The sequence below is a fragment of the Caenorhabditis briggsae genome (assembly GCF_000004555.2).
Source record: "Caenorhabditis briggsae complete genome, chrI, whole genome shotgun sequence".
NCBI classification, from domain to species: domain Eukaryota; kingdom Metazoa; phylum Nematoda; class Chromadorea; order Rhabditida; family Rhabditidae; genus Caenorhabditis; species Caenorhabditis briggsae.
Genome location: NC_013489.2, coordinates 8,224,555 through 8,245,010, shown reverse-complemented (window position 1 = coordinate 8,245,010; position 20,456 = coordinate 8,224,555). Strand labels below are relative to the sequence as shown.

At 38.3% G+C, this 20,456-nt stretch overlaps 4 protein-coding genes across 4 annotated transcripts; 2 read left to right on the top strand and 2 right to left on the bottom strand.

Annotated features, from left to right (window-relative positions):
- Positions 1-616: 616 nt before the first annotated feature.
- Cbr-hpo-35 lies at positions 617-3,492 on the top strand (the record flags this gene model as incomplete). The annotated part of the gene is made up of 10 exons (XM_045238291.1): positions 617-706; positions 752-811; positions 858-957; positions 1,038-1,132; positions 1,186-1,606; positions 1,729-1,985; positions 2,032-2,091; positions 2,127-2,286; positions 2,333-2,603; positions 2,703-3,492. The coding sequence occupies 10 exons, from the start codon at positions 617-619 to the stop codon at positions 3,490-3,492; spliced, it is 2,304 nt and encodes a 767-aa protein (XP_045092068.1).
- A 1,378-nt stretch (positions 3,493-4,870) lies between these two features.
- CBG02195 lies at positions 4,871-5,207 on the top strand (the record flags this gene model as incomplete). Its single annotated transcript, XM_002639705.1, has 2 exons — positions 4,871-4,974; positions 5,066-5,207. The coding sequence occupies 2 exons, from the start codon at positions 4,871-4,873 to the stop codon at positions 5,205-5,207; spliced, it is 246 nt and encodes an 81-aa protein (XP_002639751.1).
- Positions 5,208-6,405: 1,198 nt separating this feature from the next.
- On the bottom strand, positions 6,406-7,016 carry Cbr-maf-1 (the record flags this gene model as incomplete). Its single annotated transcript, XM_002639706.1, has 3 exons — positions 6,406-6,627; positions 6,672-6,812; positions 6,861-7,016. The coding sequence occupies 3 exons, from the start codon at positions 7,014-7,016 to the stop codon at positions 6,406-6,408; spliced, it is 519 nt and encodes a 172-aa protein (XP_002639752.1).
- A 2,961-nt stretch (positions 7,017-9,977) lies between these two features.
- On the bottom strand, positions 9,978-15,658 carry Cbr-mgl-2 (the record flags this gene model as incomplete). The annotated part of the gene is given in 15 exon segments (XM_002639707.1): positions 9,978-10,066; positions 10,454-10,691; positions 10,735-10,875; positions 10,878-10,983; positions 11,054-11,400; positions 11,402-11,659; positions 11,705-12,217; positions 12,263-12,449; positions 12,495-12,629; positions 13,074-13,244; positions 13,287-13,734; positions 14,452-14,623; positions 14,668-14,845; positions 14,894-15,048; positions 15,545-15,658. Coding segments are annotated over 15 exon segments (3,252 nt in total).
- Between the last annotated feature and the right edge of the window lie 4,798 nt (positions 15,659-20,456).

The window sequence follows — 20,456 nt, the reverse complement described above, 5'->3', positions numbered from 1 at the left end:
TTTCCTCGTCTTTTTTTTCCCGGAGTTTTTATTCCCCGGAATTTCCGGGGTCTCCATGAATAACCCCATTAAAGAGAAGAAGCGCTATAGCAACAGTCAGAGAGTGTAAAACGAAAGAGACACAGACATAAACTGTGATTGGTTTAGAACCCTATTTTATTGATTTGAAAAAAAGCAAACCTAAATATAACAGTTCATAAATTGTTCAAATTCAAACAGTGCGAAACTTCAGGAGGATCGCACGAAAACGTTTTCAATTCTTAAAAAATTCACTTTTCAAGGCTAAAAAAAAACAGAAAAATGAATAGGACTAATTGAAAACTACGACAAACTCGAGAATGATCGAAAAAAAAGGAGCTCACTAGTGTCTGATTGAAAAATTCATAAGACGAGGCGTGTTCGAGCGCTCGCCGCGAAAAATCATTCGAATTAATCATGAGAAAACAGATGGCCTAGTGGCCGAACGCACACTCTTCCAGAGCTACGTCGCTCCGTTTTCACAACAGAAGCTTCGATTAATCGAGCTTGTTTTCTTACCTACGACTCTCTCTTAGAAAACTTCGTGCAATTAATCTTCAATTACTTACTTAAAGTGTTTGATTATCTTTCAGCCAAAATGCCTACCATGGTGATGTCGCAACTCCCAAAAATTACGGCAGATACTTCGATTCGTAAACGCCAGAAAACTAAAAGCGACAACATTATGGTATATCGAAAAAAGAAATACTAGATAACCTTGTATAAATTATAGGCGATAAGCTACATGTACGTCGGCAACCCGAAAAAGAAGTCCGAGTTCTTTGTAAGAGAGGTAAGTAAGAATCTCTTTAAATTTACATCATCGCAATGATTTACAGCGATTGGTGTACCGACCGAGCGTTGAAGTAACGTACGAAGATGTGTTCAGTTACTTGAGCAGCATCACCAGCGACGACACCATTTCCTTGCACTATTCAGGTTATTTGTTTTTTCTTGATAATAACCAGTACATTACCAATTTTCTAGGGATCGTATTATAATCCGCCATAAAGTTTCAGTTAATGGTTTGTATGTACCAATCACGACTACTGGACAACTGCATACATTCCTTCGTCATGTGCATAATGACCCAACAGTCTTTTTGTATGTCGAGGTGAGTTATCCATCCGTTGACTATCAGATTCAAATCCGTCGGAGAGTCTTCAGAACCAAGAATATGTGTGGAACGTCACCCCACAAAGCAACACTCACAAGATGGAGAAGAGAGTACCAGCTGGTGGCGCTGCTCCAGCTGAAAGTGCAGGCGATCCATACGACTCTATGGAGGACGAGGATGAAGAGGAAGGCGAGGAGCTCAGTGAAGATGATAGAAGTCATCAAGACGAAGATGTCGATGAAGGAGAATATACTGACGAAGAACGTCTCGCGCCTATTCTCACGGACCCCGCTGCCCCTGTCGTGTTTGGAGAGAAAATTCCGGTGAAAGAAGCATTTGTGGATCCGAGACGGCGCATGATCTCGCAAGGAAGACATCATGGGTCCGCAGAAGAACCGCAGGAATTGAAGAACGGTGGTTGCCCAGAGGTTGGATCTCCAAAGAAAAATGCTCCAGATGTTAAAAAACCTGGTCAGTTTTTTCTTTATGAAGCTGGCTCTGGCGGACGATATCCTAACTATTGTATTAGAGGCTTTCCGAGCTACTAGATGCGAAATAATTTTTTTTTTCCATTCTTTATGCATTGGTTTCAGTTTCAGCTCCTCGTCTTCCTAGCAAAAGATGGACTACCGCAGATGCCTTCAATCAAGTTAAGGCAGTTCTATCGGATGGTATCACTACTGGAAAAATGGGATCCGCGCCGGAACAAGTCGCGGAACTGGTGGTTCTCAATGTCTGGAACCCGAAATTTCCACTCGATGTGCAAGTTCTGAAAAATACTGTTGCTCTTCTGAAGCATAGCATTGGCACTGGCATTGTTTGCTATTACAATCAACTCATGGAAAGATCTGTCAGTTTTTCAGATATTTACCGATTTATTGTGAAACAAGTTGCAGGATTCAAGCCTAGCGAAAAAAAATGATATGCCGGTTGACAAAATGCCACTAGACAAAATGGTAAGGCAAAAAAGTAAATTCCGCTGTCGAACCAGGATTTACAGAATCATGATGACGAGTTCTTGTCTCAATTTGTTAACAGTGCTATCATTGCGGCTATTGATATGCTCGAAAGTGTTCAACATCTTGCTCATCTTCAGAATGAATTTGACTATTTCGACAAGCTGAATCAAACGGCTAGTGAGAAAAACTTCGGTAAGAATAATTTTTCCAATGCGTCTTTAAATGTTTTCATGTTCAGCTCAAGAACACTTGCCATCAGCTAGAGAATTGGAGGAGCACCTGAGAGTTGCAGTATCATCCGCTCACTACGGCTTCAATATTCCCAGCCCGTTGTTCGTATCACCATGTGAATGCAAGGAGGCTATTCGTTTGGTTACATGTGAACTGCAAAAGCTTCTATGTGCTATGAGGACCAACAACAAAAAGACATCCACATCATTGGACATCCAAGAAATGCTACTTTTCATTATCGAAAGTGCACACAAAATTATTCAAAGATTTACGAAGAAGTACGTTGATAGAGTCGACTATAAGTCTACTAGTTCAAACCTCTGAAAGAATTCGATTTCGATTATGATTTTTCTCATGTCTAACACGCTTTTTTCCAGAGTGTGTCCAGAACACAAAACAATCGAGCTGGCATACCGCGATTCGGAGGAAAAGAAGTGGGAGAAAGATAGTGTCACTCACGATAAATGGATCAAGCTAGGCCTTGTCGGCGAAAGCCGCCTTAACATTCCGCTGTATTGTTTCGACTTACCAGTAGAGCAACCACCACCATTCACAATGAAACCTGATGATGGATCACAGACCGCTGTCTCCCAAAACAATTCAACAAATGGTTGCGAAAGTAGTACGCTTCAGGCAGTTTTGCCTGATTCCGAGTCACCACCTCAAAACTTGGCTGGTGCCGAAACAACTCTCCCTGCAATTGAGAAATTGTCTACCAATGACCCCGAGGAAGTCAAAAATTCTGGACAACCGCAATCCAACGCCGCTGCCCCTGCGGTAAAACCTTCAACAACAAACACAAATACATCTACAACTACCACATCGACTGGTGAAGCAGCAGGTGGGGGCACGGCTACTATTTCCAAAAAAATGAGTCCTGAATTGCAAGCAATGGTTGATAAAATGGTAAGTAATATTAACTCTGAACGTTTCATCTTAGCCAATTTTCAGTTTAAAAATGTTCAAACCCCGCACAACTTTGTATACCCGCCACAGCCAAAACCAGGAGCTATTCTCATTCCCACTGGAGGTTTGGCTCGCTGCAGATGCTCCAAAAATTGTCCTGAATTCCTTATGGAGCCAGCCTACGAGTATATGGAACGTTTCAATGAGCCTCGTCAGACTGTTTGGGAGAAAACCAAGCAGAAGCGTTTCAAGAAGAACTAGGACCAACTTGGTAGTTCCAACTATTTTTCCCTGAGATTCATCTCATTTCTTCCTTTCTTTCTATACATCATTCCTCTAATCTGGATTCCAATTCGTTTCAGTAAATCGAACAGTGTTTCTTTATCATTCGAATTCCTACTTATTCCTATCTATTTATGGTTCGTGTTTTATTTGTCCTTATGTTGGTAAATGGATATTGAGCGAACACGAGCCCACCAGTTGTTTTCCCGGCGTTCACATAATCCATCTTTCTCCTAGATTTTGTTTCTTTTTGCTCCAATCATTCCCCTTTCCTTTAGCGCTTTCTCTCTTTCTTTGCATGACTTTCAGTTTTCGTGTTGATTGTGAAATGGAGAACACTTGTGAATTGAATTTTCAAGACAGTAGTTGGTTTCAATATTACTATTATTATGATGATGCTCTATTTTTCTATCCCTGATAAGTGCGGTCATTGGCCATTATCCCCATCTGAATGTCAAAGTATGAAAATGAAATCAATAAATTTTCGATTTGGATTTCTTGTAGAGATGATGATCACCGGAAAAAGGCCGTTCTGAAATTCTGAAACGAAGGTTACTTTTGAAAACATCTAGTATCCCGAATGGTTTGTTGGAATTATAAGGGACACGATTTTTGAATCTTCAGCTGGCGGGGGTCGTTCGTCGAGGAATCTTAAGCTTCGTGGCATTTGAGATCACCGCAGCTGCTGTGGGGTTTGCAACCTTCCGAACACTTCGAAGGAGTGAAGAAAAGCGAAAATACTTGTATTTGAACTGGCCATCTCTGTCATCTACCTACTACTGGGTTGAAGATTCTATTTCATTCGGACAACTTACTGTAAATATCATAAAAATGTAAGGATCGAACAACTTTGGTTTCAGGGTACTCGTCTCCGCTTGAGCGACCAACGTCGGTGGGCTCAAATCGATTTGAATTCGGAAAACATTGAAACCGATTAGTCATGGTCAAAAAATCTCAAATCCAAACGGGAATTCTAGGCACAAGCCTATTAATGGCCATCACATGTCAGCATCTTTACGAATATTGGCAGAAAAATAAACCACCTCCGGAGATTCCAGTTCAATCGTGGGACAAGTATGTCAAAATGCGGAAAGAGAGTGGCAAAGATTATTAAATTTATGCTTCAATCTAATCTTTTGTTGTCGTTTTTAGATAAACGTTTTCTTCTTTCTATTTCGCTGTTCACTTTAATTTTCGTTACATTCCGAAATTTCCGGTCGTCTTCCGCATACCGTAATCCTTTTTTTAACCGCACAATGTGCCACTGAATCATGACAGCAAAAAACCGTTCAAGTTTCTGGAACTTCTATTTTTCGATCCGTCCTTATAGTGTTATTAAACGGTAACATTTTCTCAGATGTCTCAAACAGGTCCATTCATCCGTGTCACAACTGTCAGCGCGCCTCTAAAAGGATCTTTTCCTCTAGATCACGAAGGAACTTGTAAACTCGAAATGCTGAAGTAAGTATTATTCTTCTTCTTTTTGAGGTCTTGTTGTTTTTGGTAATTATTTTCTTAAGTGCATTATACCTGAAATTCCCCTTTTTTTCAGTTATATGGTGTGCCTACACGAGAAGAAGCAGCAAAACAGTGGATGCCGTGATGTTGCGAAAGATTATTTCGAATGTCGAATGAACCACGGACTAATGGATAAAGATGAATGGCAGAAGCTGGGATATGGAGATACAAAGTAGATCTTAATTTTGCACTTCTCATTGTTTTCCTTGTTTCAAAGCTAGTTTCAGTTCTTTGTTCTTTGCCTTTTTTTTAATTTTAAATAAACAAGTAAGAGTTTTAATATTTCCCGCTTTCGTGTTTCTACTAGCTGATAAGAGTGACGGCAGCGACCGCGGTGCTGGCTGGTACCAGGGACAACCCCTTGGAACTAGCCGTTATCGGATGACTCCTGGAGTAAATAAATGATAACGCCTGAAACCATGAAGGTTTCAGAAAATGTAGAGGTTTCTGAAACTTTAAATAAAAAGGAAGACGATGTGAAATTCCGAAGATAACACGAATTTGGTGCTGATTGTAAGAAGACTTAGGATGTTGGTATGCAAAAATCAGAGCTGTTGAAGAGAAAATCTGGTGACCGCGGCCATGGGCGAACTACCGAATTCGCCCGTTTTTTGGACAATTTTTTAGATTTAGAGAACAGTTTATTTTCCGACTTTTTTGGATGTTTTCAACACGAAAGTTGTTGGGAAAAAGAACTGAAGTTTTCAGGTTACGGTGGTTTTCGTTCCGGGAACCGTTGGCCACGCCTACAAAATTCAATCTTCGACAGCTCCGATTTTTCGTACCAGAATAATACAGTAGTAAAACTCCAATATCGGGTTCTCTGGTATTCCAATATTCCTTGTTAAACATTGAATGTGAAAAATTTAATTCAATGAATATTTTATTGAGTGCAATTAGTAATTTAACCGAAAATTGGCTTGAATAAAATACAATTGTTGAAAAAAAGTTTTAAGTTACCGGCAATTAATGTGTATATTGTCAATTCAAAAAAAATCGGTCGGATATAATTGAAAACAAAAATTGGTTTACTAGACTCCGCCCTCTTTAATGTCTCCTCTTAAAATTACGACATTTATGGTAACAGAAGGGAACGGAGTTAATTAGGTTATCAATGACTAAATTGATTGTTCACAAGTTTATCCGCTCGATTTTTTCTTAAATTGACGATAATGCAAAACTGGGAAGGCGAGAACGTGATCTACACGGGGGCTTGGGGGAGTCATGGGAGTACGGTAGAGAAGAAAAGAAGTAATAGGTGAAATTGGAAATCTTTGACTAGTGATAAACTCGTAAGAAGAAGGATCCAGAATTATTATAGATTATTTCAGGAAAAGTTGAAATGGAGAGGGACATTTAAAACAGAAAAAAGATTCAGAAGGTATTTTTGTATTCTGATTCAAATTTAACTGTGGTGACTGTTGTTGAATCGGTTGGAATTTGATGAGTGACCACTGAAACTGAAGCAGAAGGTGCTGTTGTAGTAGAAGGAGGTTCCGAATTAGGAACAACCACTTGATAGTTTTGATAGAACACTGGCTCATAGTAATGTAATCGCATATGAGCTTCATTCAGAGATTCTCGGAGGACTTTTATCTGAAAAAAAAAATAGTTTTTCTTAATTAAGAGTTTCCAGGCACCTGATTCCGGAGCATCAAGTTATCAGTTTCCAATTGCATTTGATTCTGAACTCTTCTTGCGCGGCAATTCAGAGCGTATCCTCGGTTTTTGAGTGTTCGTCGTTTTTGTTTCCACTGCAGCACCACATTTCTATCTTGACCCTAAAATTGGAATAACATTAAAAAAACAAACAGAATGCCTCAACTTACCATAAGTTTTTGGTTGAGTTGCCTAACCGTAATGTGAGCCAGCTCTTCGTCCGACAAATGATCGAAAGGATTAGGACTAGAAGATCCGGATTCTCTTGAAGAGCTCACAGATCCAGCAGAAGAGACTGGACTCATTAATTGTTGATTGCTGTTCATAGTGGTGTAGCTTGAGACAAGGCAAGTGGTTGAACACCGCGACTTCGCAATAACTGAAACGTTTGCAGTTTTCGGACGAACACTTTTTGTGGTTCAGGGAAGAAAATGGGCGGAGTCTCGAATAGCAAAAGACTCTGATAAGCGTCAAAAACGGTGGGGGAGGCGTTGCAGGCAGAACCAAATGTAAACATAGGAGGGGCAAAAGTCAGCGGAAGCGAGCAGAAGTAACAAGACCAGTATGTTTTTATGTGAATGCTAAATCAAATCCAAACAATCCAAACCGAAATTCGTAACTGGGAAAAATCAGTTAGGAACATCACAAACTGAAAAGGATGAAATCGGGGATCGTAAATCATTATTTGAAACGAAACTTCAATTTCTAGAGCTAAATCAAAAACTTTTAGAAAATTTCAAAATTAGAAAAAAAGATCATTGAAGAAGTTTTCAAAATTTTTCACTTGGATTTCAATCGAAATTTATGTATTTAGGACGCCTTGTCCTAAATTTCAACTTCGAGCCAATTTATCTCGGTTCCTGTGACAGATATCAAAAAGTAGTCAACTAACAATTAGCATTATAATTAAAATTTTGTCAGTTGATTAACTTTTCATTCCTTTGATCAGAAATGAGATATATGAGCTCAAAGTTGACGGTTTGAGGGCGTTCCATTAGATTGTTTATCCAGATTATGTCTGCCAAAATGGAGTATCTCTGGATGACTTGTTTTGCAAAAAAGCTCGTTTTCCAGAATGTATTATTTGCTCAAATCGTATTTTTTAATACTTATTTCAAGTGGAAACACAGCTGAAAAGAAGACGTGTCAGTGAACCGAAGTAATATTTTGTGTGTCAAACCAAGCTTAAATCAGGGTGAATGCAAAACTTACTAGGGAAGGCCCCAACTCGGGTGTGGCGATACGGGTGGTGACCTACATTATCTGAAAGCTGAAATTTTCCTGATTCCAAATCTGTTTTCAAAAAGTGCTTTGTCGCGGTAGTTTTCGAGAAAATTGGGTCGAACGTTTCGAAAAATAAGGTGGATTTTCAATCTCATTTTCCTTCCTCAGGTATATAAGTTTTGAAGCATTGAAAGAATGTGAAAGCGTGGTCGAATGGTTAGTGAAAAAGAATATGAAGCGGATACTCTCTGGTTCGACTCACTCGAGCTGCTAAACTTTTTTTTGAATTTTTTCTTCGTTCTTTCCGGTGACCGTATCTGACTTGTAGAAATGGACATAGGTTATCGAATCTCGTGAAACAACTTTTTTATTGGTTCTCTTTGTTTTGAACTAATTCTAGCACATTAAAATTTTTTCGAAAATTGAAAAAATGCCAAGGGGGTACCCCATGGCGATTGAGAAAGAATATGAAGCGGATACTCTCTGGTTCGACTCCCTCGAGCTGCTAAACTGTTTTTGAATTTCTTCTTCGTTTTTTCCGGTGACTGTATCTGACTTCTAGGTGATCCTATATGATTCCATACAGGGTGGCTGAAAAGTATTGAGACTACTTTCAAGGAGTCACTGGAATGGCGCGAGCCGGTTCCTTCTAGAAATATTGATGTTTTTGGATAACTGGAAGACTTCTAAAGATTTTTTGATGACTAGAATGTATCTACTTTTGGTAACAAGATCACAATTCCAGTTTGATTGAATTTGACTACTTTTTCAGTACAAAATTGGTCATCTTTGACCATTTACTGTGTCAAAAGGTCAAGTCCAATTTAGCTTTAAAGACATGGAATGTATAGTGCATCTCTCGATTGTTGTCTCAAACACTTTCATTTTCAATTTGAAGTCATTTTGTAGGCCGCAGGAGCATTACCGCAAACTCAACTTTTGCCTCGCCGCGCAGTACTAAATGAGCTTTTTTCGAAAGGGCATATCTTGATAAAAACCCGGATCGCTTGAAAGATTTTCACTGTCAAATTGTTCAAATGTGCACAAATGATAATTTGAGAAGTTTCAAAACATTTTGTTGACTCTATCTGTTTGAACTGGAACATTGAAAATTTGAGCCATTTTTGAGTCATTTGGTCGGTTGCATGATATCACTCATATCTATAAATAGAGGTTATCGAGGTATCTAAAATTTTAGGAGCATTATCTAGAAGAGTTCTTCCAACTATATTGAAAGCATGAACTTTCAACCTTTGTTCAATTGCGGTTACATCATGAAGTACTAAAAACAAGGTGCGGCGAGTCGCTCATATTTCTACATCACATTTGATGTTCTAACTAGGTAAAACTAAGGTATTCAAGGTTTTCCTTCTAAATGTAAACTAGAAAAATAATCATTATTCGCAAAAACTAGCAGTCATAGTCATCAGGTTTTCTGTTTTCAAGAAATTGAGTCTAAACAAAGTCTCAATACTTTTCAGCCACCCTGTATACTTGGAATTGGTTTCCATTTTGATTTTAACTGTTTTACCTATTATTTTCGAAACTTTTTGTTTTCATCTATTTTTCCACAATTTTCAAAGGATTGTACTCCATTGAAGATTCTAGACAAACCGCATATTTTTGATTTTGCTCAAACTATTGTCATTGGTCCTTTTGGGCACGGTGATTACAGAAATGAAGTCAGTTTTTGCACCCCGGCCTTGTGAAAAAAGTTATGAGTATAAAAGTGACTACAGTACTAATTTCTCATTTTTGGAGTGAGTTTCTAAAGGAGCTATTGACTTTTTTTGGCTAAATGTAGATGTTACTCGTATTTTGTATGCTTTTCTACAATCTGAAGAGGTTTTCTCTTTTTTCGGAAATTTTTTTTTTGAGAAAATCGCCATGGGGTACCCCCTTGGCATTTTTTCAATTTTCGAAGAAATTTTAATGTGCTAGAATTAGTTCAAAACAAAGAGAACCAATAAAAAAGTTGTTTCACGAGATTCGAGAACCTATGTCCATTTCTACAAGTCAGATACGGTCACCGGAAAGAACGAAGAAAAAATTCAAAAAAAAGTTTAGCAGCTCGAGTGAGTCGAACCAGAGAGTATCCGCTTCATATTCTTTTTCACTAACCATTCGACCACGCTTTCACATTCTTTCAATGCTTCAAAACTTATATACCTGAGGAAGGAAAATGAGATTGAAAATCCACCTCATTTTTCGAAACGTTCGACCCAATTTTCTCGAAAACTACCGCGACAAAGCACTTTTTAAAAACAGATTTGGAATCAGGAAAATTTCAGCTTTCAGATGATATAGGTCACCACCCGTATCGCCACACCCGAGTTGGGGCCTCCCCTAGTTAGAGTTAAAAATAAAAGCTTGGGAAAATAAAAGTGTTTAAAAAAGACAACTCTGAACCGACAAGAGAGAATGGGATAGAGAGTAGAATGAGAGGGTCTCTGTCTGAAAATGAAGGGATTAAAGTATCTAAAAACTAAGAAAATAAATATCTAACATCGATAATTGTCATTATCTAAATCATTGAAACTCACCTGTTCAAAATTGTCTTCTTGTGGAGGAGCAGTTGGAATAGAAACCACTGCTGGAACTACAGGAAGCACAGGGACCATTGGAACTATTGGAACCAACGGCACAACTGCTTTCCCGGCAACAGTGGATAACACAGTTCGCATGCTGTTCTCGATGGAATCTGCCAAAAGTGCTCCTACCTCATCTTCGGCTTCTTCTAGCAATAGATTTGCAGCTGATGAATTTATTTTCTCGTCCTTGAAAGTATTGAATGATTGGAGAAATCTAATTTTTGCAAACCTGATATCTTCGACAAGCATCCACCAACTGTTGAACATCATCGTCCAGTCCTTGTTTCTTCCTACCAACTATTGAAAAACTTCTTGAGAACTTACTCGCTGCTGAAATAATTAAGTGGGAATGGATGGTTAAATTAAACACTTACCTTCTGTTTGCGTCGAAGCATCAGTTGAATGAGTGCTTCCACGAGAAACGGGAACATGAACGGATGCAGTTCGAGTCACTCCCCCTCCCATACTCGATGATTTACTGAAAGATCTATCAATCTAGGCTGTGTTTATTTGTACTATACTATTCCACTACTTCTAAATGAACGAACCTCGCAGAGCCACTCTGTACTGATGTTCGAGCAGTTGTTTTGGATCCAAGGTGTTGTTGTTTACTAGTACTATCATATGCAGCCTGGGAGTTTCCAAAATGACATCTAATTAGTTTTGTGGTGGTATACGACGCTCGGATATTCTTCTCCGGGTGCATCAGAATAATATACAGTTTGGGGAAGAAAAGAAGAGCCAAAGCAACTGAAGCAGATAGCGAGTAGGAAAAACTCATTACAAGAGCTTTGTGCGTTGTTCCCATATGAAGAACCAGGAAGGCTATCCAGACAACCACCGTGCAGTACCTAAAAACAAGAGTTTTTCTTTTTTTCATAATTCTTGGTGTCTTACATTGTGAACCCAATGAACTTTGCCTCGTTGAAATTTTCGGGTAGATTTCTGGTTTTGAATGCATAAAGTGTGCATAGGGATATGAGAAAAAAGTCCCAAAAGAATGGAATCAGAAACGACTTTGTTTCCGTGTCGCACTCCAGAATCAGTTTCCTAGGTAGAGCATACTTGGCATACGTGGCATCCGGCCAATCTCGCATCAGTCCGACGCCTACTATTACACATTGAACTGCGACTAGAATCCACGTTATGACCACCTAGAAATTGAAAAGAATTTTTTTCAGCTTGCTCTGATACCATACCTGAGAAAATGTAGTCAAAAACCGTGGCTTCTTTGTCAGTATTCGCTTTTTACTCCCTGCCAATATCCTTGCTATCCTATTGGTTTTCGTTAGAAGTGCTGAATATACAACTGCAAAAGCAATCGGAGGAATCACTCTTGTTATGAAACAAGAAGACGATGAAGGTGTGGCGAGAAGAGCAAACGAGACTGCGTAACAGGCAACAAGTCCAGAAAGAATGATATAAGAGAGCTCTCGGGTCGTACTCTTGACTACTGGTGTTGAATTGTGTCGAAGGAAGACTGCAAGTGTAGCCAGACTGGTAATAATTCCAGTGACAGCCAATACAAGAGCCAGGATGTGACCAAAGGAAGTCCATGAAACAACTTCTGGAATGATATCTTCACATCCCGTTCGATTCGCATTTGGCCAAGATCCAAGAGAACAATTCATGCATTGGTTGGTAGTCTTGTTCACAAATTGCATATCAAGACATGATTCACAGATCCAACAACAAGCCATCGTCTCTCTTTGCTGAAATAGAAAGTTCTGAATAATTGCAACAGAAATGAAACATACTCTCTGACCAATGCCACATGGTCTACTACAAACACTTTCTGGAAGGATCTCAGTTTTATCGAAGAACATTGATCTGGCAGTCATATCCAATTCTTCGACACCGTAATCGTTGATGGACTTGAATGATCCTACTTCATTGTATGGATTGTCAAGATCTTTGGTTCCGATGTAGTTAAGAATATCATACCTAAATCAATAATTACTGATTAAAAGATGTTAAAATCAGTGTTACCAAGCTGGTGGATCTCCGTTTCTATCGAAATAAACAGGTTGTTTGAATTGGTCACTGTATGTTACATTCAGTAGATATTCATACAGAAGTGTTCCATTTCTTGACAACATTTCCGTACAAAGAGTCGAGTTATCTCTGAAAATGCATGGAACTTTAATCACTGTTCAAAAATTTTTGGTTTGTCAACAAAGTCATACTTGTAAACCGGGATCCGCTATAGTTTCTTTTCGAACCAATATTTTTTGGACCAACTAAATCAGATATGATAGAACTTGACGAGTACTACAGCTTGAGATTATTTGAAAAAATCTATCTTGTCTATGAACAAAGTTACAATCGAAACGGACGGAAAAGCAGACAAGAAAATGCCCGGCCCGTATCAGCCATTTTATGGCTTATAACTTTATTCATAGACAAGATAACATTTTTCAAAAAATATCTTTTTGTAGTACTCGTTGGGTTCTATCATAACCAATTTAGTTGGTAGAAAATACTCTGTCTAAAAGAACTATGTGTCTAAAAAAGCCGACGAGGACCGGCCAGGGCCCCGTTTACAAGTATGAACAAAACAAAACTGACCGACACCTATCCTGATACATTGCCTTTAGACCCAATGCAACGACTGTAATGGAATTGATAACTTGAGATAATTTCGGATCTTCCTTATATTGCTCGTCAAGATTCTCATCACCACTGCAGATTCTGATGTTCTCGTTGTTTTTGTCTTCTTTGGAAACGGCAAATTGACAGCTAAAATGTTATGATTATGAGAGTTCTGAAATGTGAACTGACTTAAATTTTTGTTGCCAAAACTCTCGAAACCACGGATTCATAGTGTTGTTCTCCGGATGCAGAGCGGTGTAGTATTGCCGAAAACCAGGAATTTTTGGAGCATGAATTCGAATGGAGAATGATCCTTCTGCTTCTTCTTCCAAATCTTCCACCACATCATTTCGATCCGCCCATCCATCGGATCCAATCCATTGAAATCTCTTCATCTGCATTTTACCATCAGCCAAATGTTTTTGTGCTTTGAAGAACTGTCTCATGGAAGCTCCTTCACAGAAACACACAACTACTTGAGGTCGAGAATTTTGAGAATCCAATCGAGTGAGGACTTGTCTGTACTCATTATCACTTGCCAGCGTTTTGATCTTTTCAGAATACGCAATACAGACGGAAGATGAACGATGAGCAATCAACCTCTCCAAGCTCTCGAATCCCTTCTCACCATAGTTACCTGTAAAAAGAAATCTGTATCATAATTGTCTTTTAACTATCAAGTATATTCATCAGTTCACTTTGATCCCCTTTCTTCAAACCGCCATTTCCGATGCCGGGAGTCTTCCTATCAACGTCTACTTCAGATGCCAAAAATTTAATTATTTTCTCTTTTTGCACAAGCAAAAATCCCGCTATCCTCCACCCACAATTCTTGTTTAAGGATCTTCTCTTCCTCTCTTTCTTCTTCATCTTCTTCTTGTATCATCAGATAGCAAAAACGAGATAGACACAAATTCGATTCTACTTGAAGCACCCGCAGGGCATAAGAAGAAGAAGCAAAAAAAGTAGGGGTGAATGAATAGGAAAGAGGTTAGAAAGGGTTAAAAACATATAGAGAGGGTGTGAGAAACTGGGGAGCATCTTATATAGGGAATCAGCACATTTTGGTTAAGCTCAAATAATAACTGTAGCTACCAAACCGAATGTCCGGAAAAGGAGCAGTACAGAATCTGATTCAATCAATCAAAGGTGGGCTGACATTAAAAAAAAAATAACTGTCTCGAAGTGTTATTCATATAAGCCGCTCGAGATGGTGAACTTGTGGGACGAGTATTGAAGGTTCAGCGCCGCTAAAGCGGTATACTGACTGAGCCACGCGGGCAAAGAATGCATACCCTAACTCCGAAAATCCTCTCCCCTCTCTTGTCAAGGTTATTGTCGAAGCCAACTGTACCTGCAGAATACAAAACTGCCACATATGTCCAGTTATAATGATGAAGCAGTCGATTTATAGCTTGTGCTTGAAAGACATCAGATGGAACAACGCGAAGAAAATAACCAAATTGTTCTTTGTCGGATAAATCGGGTGTGGTGGCTGAATATCCGACTTGAGGTATTCGAAAAACCTTAAACTTAATGATTTTGAAAAGAATTTTGAATATGAGTTTACCTGTAATAAGTTCTGAACTGCAATCGTCGATGAACTCTTTCCAGGTCCAATAACAGCCACCACAGGAACACTTTTCTTGTTGCATCCAGGTGTTTGACAACAAGAACATTGAGCAACTCCTTCTCTTAAAAACGCTATTGTCTGTTCCATTGCTATTCGTTCTGTCCAACAAGAATCTCTGAAAAACCGAAAATAGTTGCTTTGAATGGAGTAGGAAAAACCATACCGTATAGATAAACCTAATTTAAATGGTAACTCTTCGTTTAGCTTATTTACTGTGTGCATTGCTATTTCCGACCGTTGTATTCCGTATTGCTCCCATATCTCTCCACAACTCTCAGATCCGGCGATTTGACGATGAATTGGAAATAATGCACCGATCTAAAAGTTGGCTTGTTTTCACATTATAAATTATGGTCAATTCAGAACGGTTATCTGATCTGAAGTTATCGTTTATTTCAGAAACATACAAAGTACCGTAAATGCCTTACAATTAGTAGAACGCCCCCAAACCGTCAACTTTGAGCCCATTTCGTCTTAAAGATATAAAAGGTGGTCAACTGGCGAAATGTTTATCATAATATCAAAAATATTTATTGGTTGACCCATTTATGATGTCTCTAACAGAAAATGAGATATATGGGCTCAAAGTTGAAAGTCGGGGTGCCGTTCTATTAGAGTGCTTGCGGTAATCTAATGATTTTTGAAAATAAATTTCTTCTACACAACAAATGAAGCTAGATAACTTTATTTTTGGTTGGACGAATTTAATGAAATCGATACTTCAATTGTCGCGATTTCTACAGGATGGATGGTTTCCGCTTTTTTTTCCGGCTTACAAACGCCACAGCAACATTCGACAAGAAAAACATCTGACCTGTATTTCCCCGTGAATTTCAGCGACAAGCATTCGTGCCGACTGCTGTACTGTCGTTTTTGCGACGACGTCGACGACGCGAAGCATGAGAAGTGTGACATGACTGTAGAGCATTTCGCGTTGTTTCCCACATACACATGCACTCTTCTCTCCTCCAAATCTCTATTCCTACCACCTTGCTTTCATTTCTATTTTGCTGAAATAAGAAGATATATAGAGAAAGAAGAGTTATTGGAAAGCAAAGAAAAAGAAGGAAGTGAACGGAATCTTGAGGGTAAATTATGAGATCCCTTCCCCTTCTTGAGTAAAAGTTTTTTCCTCTCCATAGAAAAGAATGGATAAACAAGATGAAGGAGAGAGGGAAAGACATATTTATGAGATTTCACACATATAGGTTATGTAATAATATGTATAAATCAAAATACTGGAATCCATTTATAACTGGAATCCATTTTTATTTCTGATCACTGCCAGGGTTGTTCCAAACGGAATTCAATATTCGAAAATTCCGAAACTCCTAAATTGAAAGAAATCGGAATATTCCGAAATTTTCTACATTTCGAAAAACTCCAAAAAAAATCACTCCGGATATCCCTGATCCCTGTTTAAAATTCTGTCTGTTGATTCTTCTCGAACGGAAGCTTTCCAGAACGGCTTTTTTAGAAAAAAAAAAAGATTAGAGCTTATCTGGAACCTTCTTGGTGACGTCACACCTTCAGAATCGCAGAGACAACTCCTTCAGAATCTCAAATGACACGTGTGTCACAAGCTGTTGGTCTTGGGAATTTATTCAGTGAGGGAGGGAGAAGAGCCTAACCTGATGGATATCGAGAACCAAAAACCATTCGGAAGAATTAAAGATTCTGTGTAGTAAAAAACAATCTGTTTTGTGCTGAATTTGAAGTGATAGTAAAACGGTGAAATCTCTAAATATCAACTGAATATATTTCGGTTCCTGTAAGGGGTATCAAGAATATTAAAGTGACAAATTATTGATGACCAGCAAGCTGGTGGGCCTTCGGCGCGGTTCAATCTATTTTTTTCAAATGTTCGTCGCTTCGTTTCTCACTTTTTCTAAATAAAAGGGTCACGTAAATATATATGTACTTTTAATTTTTTCAAAAGTCCACAGACGGACACGAGGACGGACAGACGCCTCTAGCGTTTTATTAGTAAGGAAGATATTATGATGAAAGATCTCAGTTAATCAGTTTTTTTATATACTTTAAATAAAATTAGATTAATAAGCTTAAATTTGGCCATTATATAGCACTTCAATGAGAGGTTTTACGGTAACAGGTAGCTGTTCTCAAAGAAATTTTAAAAAGTAACTTCTAACGAATTTTGAAGACTGTTATCAGAAAAGTTGTTTCTTTCGGGCTGAAAAAGAAAATGAGCATTTTTCTATCGGTTAGTTGTTAAACTCTGATAACAAAATAGTGCTCAAATCGAGAGGATCCTTGAGAAAAATAAGAAAACTAAACAGGAAACGGATAGACGTTGGTTCTGTTTTTCGTTTGCCGTGTCTTGAGCTGTTTTCTTCCATACATTTTCAATTATTAGTGGCTTTTTTGCTCTCGTGCTCCTTCTTGAGAAGTCAGTTTTTTTCCTACATCAATTCTAGTCAAGAATAATCGGGAATACCGAAAAAAAGGGGAAAAAAGAAAAAGAAAGTAAAGAAAAAACTAGAGAGGTGTGGGCGGCTCAGAAAACAAATATAGGCAATAAGTAAGGTGTATCTCGAATGAAAAAAGAATAAAAAGAAGAATGAGTCAGATTCTAGAAGATTCAGATACTGAAGGAATAGTGAGCCTCATGTTCTTCAAAAGTGATTTAGTTTGGGAAATAGGGGAATAGATAGACTGAAAAAAATAGAAGGATACTGGGCTGAATTCAAATATAGCCCCCACCCCGATTCAAGTATTGCCCCCCAAAATGAACCATAGTAGAGCCCCCCACCTCCAACAATCTATACACTTGGAACAGTTCAAATAAAGCCCCCCCCCCCCACCAATTCAAATATAGACCCCCACTTTTAAATGGTCCATTTCAATTCAAAATAAGCCCCCCACCCATTCAATTATGGACCCTCACTTTTGCGTAGTTTGTGGTGTGTGAAGGGTACCGTAGCCGTCATGATGCAAATTTTGAGCTTTTTTTTTATTTTCTTTGATTTTTTCGGAATTCGTGTCATTTTTCACCATTTTTCCTTGTTTCTTGGGAACTTTTCCTGAAAAATACTTGTCAGCCATGTATATCTAAGAACTTCCAAAATTAGAACTTCCAAAATTAAAACATTCTAAAATTCAGGCTTAGGCCAAAAAATGGTGGGGAGCTATTTTTGAATTGGTGGGGGTCTAAAATTGAATATGTGACCATATTTTAAGAATACCAGGTTCTTCAAGTATAGGCCCCCACTTTGTACTGGTAGGGCGTCATTCTTTAATCAGCCAATTCAACTTCAGCCCCTCACACCTCAGTAGAGCCCTCTGGTCAAATTTCAATGCTCATTGCCGCCAATTCGATAATGAGCGAAGCTTAGGTCAGGTAGCGAAATCTTTAAAGATGCGTATTTTTCGTAATTATTTTCCGGGGTATTTGTTCGATTTTTTGATGCATTTCGTGAATTTTGAACTATTTTAAAACAGAAAAAAAAACAAAAAATGATTGAGGAAAATACATGCTGCTTAAAGGATTTCGCTTCCGGGCCTAAGCTCCGCCCACTCTCCGTTTTTCGGTCTTCAATTCTTCTAAATCAAAAATAAAATTTCAGATTTACTATCTGATATGTTTAAAACGATGGAGCTCAACTTAAGTAAGACAGTCGAATGATTCGGAAAGTTCGGAAACTTTATAATGGTTGTCTGAAATCATTAAAAGTTCCGACACCGTCAAAAATGCAGTTCTAGCCTTTCAAAAAATATGACAAATTTTGTGTGGATGATTTGAAACTGAAAACATGTCAGATATCAGTTACTTTCACACTTATTTATTTGTAAAACGATATATTTATCTATTGTTGTTATCCGCCTCTTTTTTAGTGTACACTTAGAGATCATAAAGATCAGCAGAAACTTTTTTCATTTTCATCTGTTTTACTAAATCTTATCCTGGGGGTATAGGAAGGTCAGAGTAAAAGAGTGGGAGTGAGAAAACCCGAATAATTATTCCTTTTTTTCAAAAGCAGATGGGTCAAAAAGCAACAGATTTGTTGTTGTTTAGTTAGTAAGAAAAAGCTAAAAGAGTGGGATGGAAGCGAAGGAATTCGGATTTAGCAGAAAATAGGGGAAAAGGAAAGAAGAGACGGAAGCGGTGGCTCCAAAGTTCAAAGAAGCGGTGCGTCGATATAGAGTAATTGAAATGGGGGGATGAGTAGTGACGTGGCAAAATAAATGAGAAGTCGTTAAGAGGGTTGAAACTGTGAAAAAAGGAAGATTGGAACACGGCAACAATCGAGTGCCCCTGTAATAGAAGGGTCCACCTTCAAAATGGGTCATTTGGAATTGAAAATTTCTTCCCGTTTTCAGTAATAAATATTCCGAAAACTTCACAAGTTTTCAATTTTGGCGATAATGACAGAATTTTGAATAAGAATTCACAGAACTTTTCGATGAAAGTTTTCGAAAAAAAAATGGCGGGAAAATTAGAAAAGCCTCTAATTGAAGTACCCCTGTAATAGAATGGCCCTCCGGAAGTACCCTAAAAATAGAAGATCCGGCCTTTCTAATACAAGCCTTAAGGTATTTGTAAAAAGAAAAGTAAAACCTCATTAAACTAAAAAATGAAAGAACTGAATTTTCCTTCGGTTTACATTTTAATCAGTTTCTTACAGTCAGAGGGAAATTCTTTATTTTCTGTTGAAAGAAGTTCTAGAAAATTCCCACAGAAGTTTTTTTTCCATAAATACAAACACATAAACTTTTCGAGCTAATGTCTTGATATGGTTTTATGATGAAAACTTATTTCGGGGACTTATATTTCTGAACTGATATTTCAGATGGCCGGTTAGTTCTATGATTCGGATAAAACGTGTCAGAGCAGCTGAAAGATATGAAAAAGTCGAAAAAGGAAGATGTACAGAAAATAGAATAAAAAAGAGTTGAAGAAGGCGACGAAGAAGTCCGTTGATGGAAAAGAAGAAGATGGAGACACCCTCTTCCCAAATCAGCCGACGCCTTGCGTATTTTGACGAACTTATGTTAACTCAACGTCTTCTTTTCCTCTTCTTCTTTTTTCTTCTTGTTCCCCAGCAGTTGCCGTAGTCGTCGTCGTTGTCGACAGAATTCTCGTGTCTTTGAAGTGTGAATAGTGTGAAGAAGATGCAGGAGAAGCAGCACAGAAAAGGAAAAAGAAGAGTTGATTTTAGGACCGCCCATTTTGAGAAATGTCTCATTGAAAGACAAATTTAAATGAACCGAAAGATTCTTCACTGATGTTTAGAGTAGTTCTTTTAGAATACGTTTGCCTGTTTCGAGTTTTGTTCTAGATATATTACGCATTTGATAGCCATGAATCTTTTCGGGCAGACCTGGGTTATCCAAATAAAAATTTTTTTTTGAAATTTCTGAAGTTTCTTCAAATTTTCTTGTGACAAAACTACCGTAAAACCTGTATTAGAAGGGCCGGCCCTTCTATTTTTCGTGTGGTCCCTAGGGGGGCACTTCAATTAGAGGGGCCCTTCAATTAGAGGGGGCACTTTTATTTTTCGTGGGACCTCTGAGAACGGATCTTCTATTGAGGGGCATACTTTTTTAGTGAAATGTTCGTTTTATACTAAAAATCCATTACAATTTCTACGTAAAAAACAGCAAAGACACCAATATTGTCGAATTTTTAAAAAACTGGCACCTGAAAATTTCGAGGGCGCCGTTCGTGTCGATTTACGAGGCCTCGTCTTTGAATCCGCAATTGT